Here is a 2,325-nt window from a genome sequence, read left to right as displayed (position 1 = left end):
ATTGACTAGCTGGCTACAAGAGTGTCAATTATCCTGAATTTAATTTGAGACTCGAGGACGTAAAACACTTGTGCATGATCAGTTCAAAGGAAGGGGTCCAGTACACTGAATGTCGTTTTCCAATATCAGGACCTTGACTATCTAATTTCATAAGCTTTAACAGCACGATACACTAAATAAATTCAAAAAACATGACTTTGTTCCTTGCCAGAAGTTTGTTGCTCAAATGACAAAACTGTCTCTAGATCTACTCGTAAATAATCACAAAAGGAGCTTTACCCCTTTTGCCATTCTTTTTCCTGTCTGAAAGGAGTCTAGGCTTAAGATAGTGTAGCTTTTGGGAATCTCTTGTTGAAACCTCGAAGTGTTAAAAAATTTCTCAGCAAATATTCTTGAATTATTTGGGTATAATTTAGATTTAGACAACGAAGCATGTGAGTATATTTGTGAATCCATGCAGAAGTAATGGCTGTTGAAACTTGAAACACGCATAAGATTTCATTTACACCTGATTGAAGTTGAGAAAAGTACATCATCATTTGCAGTGATTCACCTGATGGTGAATTCGATACCACTGATAAAGCTCTTATTCTTATCACACAATACATAATTTTATTACTTTTAAGCCTCTTAATTTGGACCAAAGGCATTTAAGCGCCATGATCCATACGTCCTGGCTATTAGTTTTGCGGTTTGGTTTCTGGCTCAGTGTAACCAGCGTCCTTTGGCTCACCAGCATATGTGCAGCATCTGCAGCCTCCATAGCCGTGGCCACAGCAACCATGGTAACAATGGCCGCCGCCGCCGCCGCCACCACAATGGCCTCCATAACAATGGCCGCCGCCACCACCACCACAACCGTATCCATGACAACCGCCGCCACCACCACCACAACCGTATCCATGACAACCGCCGCCACCACCGTACTTGGATTCTTCCAGGCCTTCAGTACTCTTCTCTGCTGCATTGGCTGCAAATAGTCACGGGATCATGCAGAGCTATTTAGTTAGTACATTTTTTTTTGAAGGAAAAAAACCGTCTTGAGGAATTCATGTTGTGCAAAAACGTCTATGTTTTGCAGGTATAAAATTGTTGATAAAGGAAAGAGTAAGTTCTTGAATGGATTACTAACTATTTTCGGCCACCTTAAGAAAAAAAAAAAGAAAGCTTACTATTTTCGGCCAAATCCCTGGCTGTCACCTCTGAGGCAATCATCAGAACTGCTGCTAAAAGGCATAGGAGGAGAATTGCCTTGGAACCCATTTTTGTTTTCCTCACACAAATTGGTTTATGAACTCAAGAATTGGAGTTGAGAACAATGAGAAGGATGAGAAAGCTGGAGCATTCTCGTCTCTATTTATAGGGAAATTTACGTGACATGTTTCACGAAGATGGAGAGATAAACTATGCAGGGAAATGTTTCGACCGCACGATTTAGTCGGCGGTTGAAGATAATTATGATGCCATATGTGATAAGAATATCCGACACAGACGGAGCCAAAAATTTTGCTTCGGGGGGTGAATAATAGAGAGCTTGAAATACAAAAGAATGTAACAACGAAAGTATCACAAATTGTGATTCTGAATTCAAAATAGCATAACTAGCATTTTAGTGAAAGGATAAGTCTGAAGCAAAATAATTATAATAAAATTCAATACAATTCTGCTCTTTATTAATGAGAGTGTTATACAACGAAAAATATTACTTTATTATCATTCACTATATCGAAACGTATTATTGGATTTACTTTTTACAAAAATTATCTTAGAATTCAAGAGTATCAAGTTTGATTTGATATTAAAGTAAGATACCATAAAAAAAATCGCTTAAACCATATTGCATTAAAGTTAGTTGTTAGGAAGAATAATACTATATGGCTAAGAATAATTGTTTAAATAGAGAATTACTGACGATTGAAAAGAATAATAGAAGAATTTCTAAAGAAAAAAACCTTAAAGATAGGACTTGCCTTAGTGTACTTAAAGTTGGAATTTGGAGATTGATAGATAGAGTTGAACACAAGATGGTCTAACTTTTTGTGTTTCTCACAATGACATTTTGCGAGTTGTGTCTGTTACAATGACTATCAATGACATTTTAATTTTTTTATTTCGGTTGTATTTTCATTTTATATATATTATATCTATTTTAAGTGATATCGTAATATATATCATTTAGCTTGGAGACTAGAGATTGGCATTTTAATTGATATACTACCGTTTTTAGGATATTAGAGGTTCGTATGTTATGTGAAAGTTAAGTAAAGACCGGACATAAAAGATTACTATTAATTACATTTGAGGAAGGGGGTGGAAATAGGAAAA

The 2,325-nt window shown here is 36.0% G+C and overlaps 1 protein-coding gene across 1 annotated transcript; it reads right to left on the bottom strand.

The window, feature by feature from the left end:
* Positions 1 to 472: 472 nt before the first annotated feature.
* Positions 473 to 1,341, bottom strand: LOC113734550 (uncharacterized). The gene is made up of 2 exons (XM_027261135.2): positions 1,173 to 1,341; positions 473 to 970 (listed from the first exon to the last, which is right to left on the bottom strand). Exons 1-2 carry the CDS (start codon positions 1,261 to 1,263, stop codon positions 681 to 683), a joined length of 381 nt encoding a protein of 126 aa, XP_027116936.1. The 5' UTR covers positions 1,264 to 1,341; the 3' UTR covers positions 473 to 680.
* Positions 1,342 to 2,325: the final 984 nt, after the last annotated feature.

Source organism: Coffea arabica, chromosome 3c (genome assembly GCF_036785885.1).
Source record: "Coffea arabica cultivar ET-39 chromosome 3c, Coffea Arabica ET-39 HiFi, whole genome shotgun sequence".
NCBI lineage: Eukaryota > Viridiplantae > Streptophyta > Magnoliopsida > Gentianales > Rubiaceae > Coffea > Coffea arabica.
Note: the sequence above shows the minus strand (reverse complement) of the source record. Positions and strands in the feature narration are given on the sequence as shown.

Bases quoted from the DNA above. Each gene is read 5' to 3' on its own strand.
- LOC113734550 (XM_027261135.2), bottom strand. From the start codon at position 1,263: ATGGGTTCCAAGGCAATTCTCCTCCTATGCCTTTTAGCAGCAGTTCTG. The intron at 971-1,172 runs GTAAGCTTTCTT...GACTATTTGCAG, and splicing joins CAGGGATTTGGCCGAAAATA to CCAATGCAGCAGAGAAGAGT.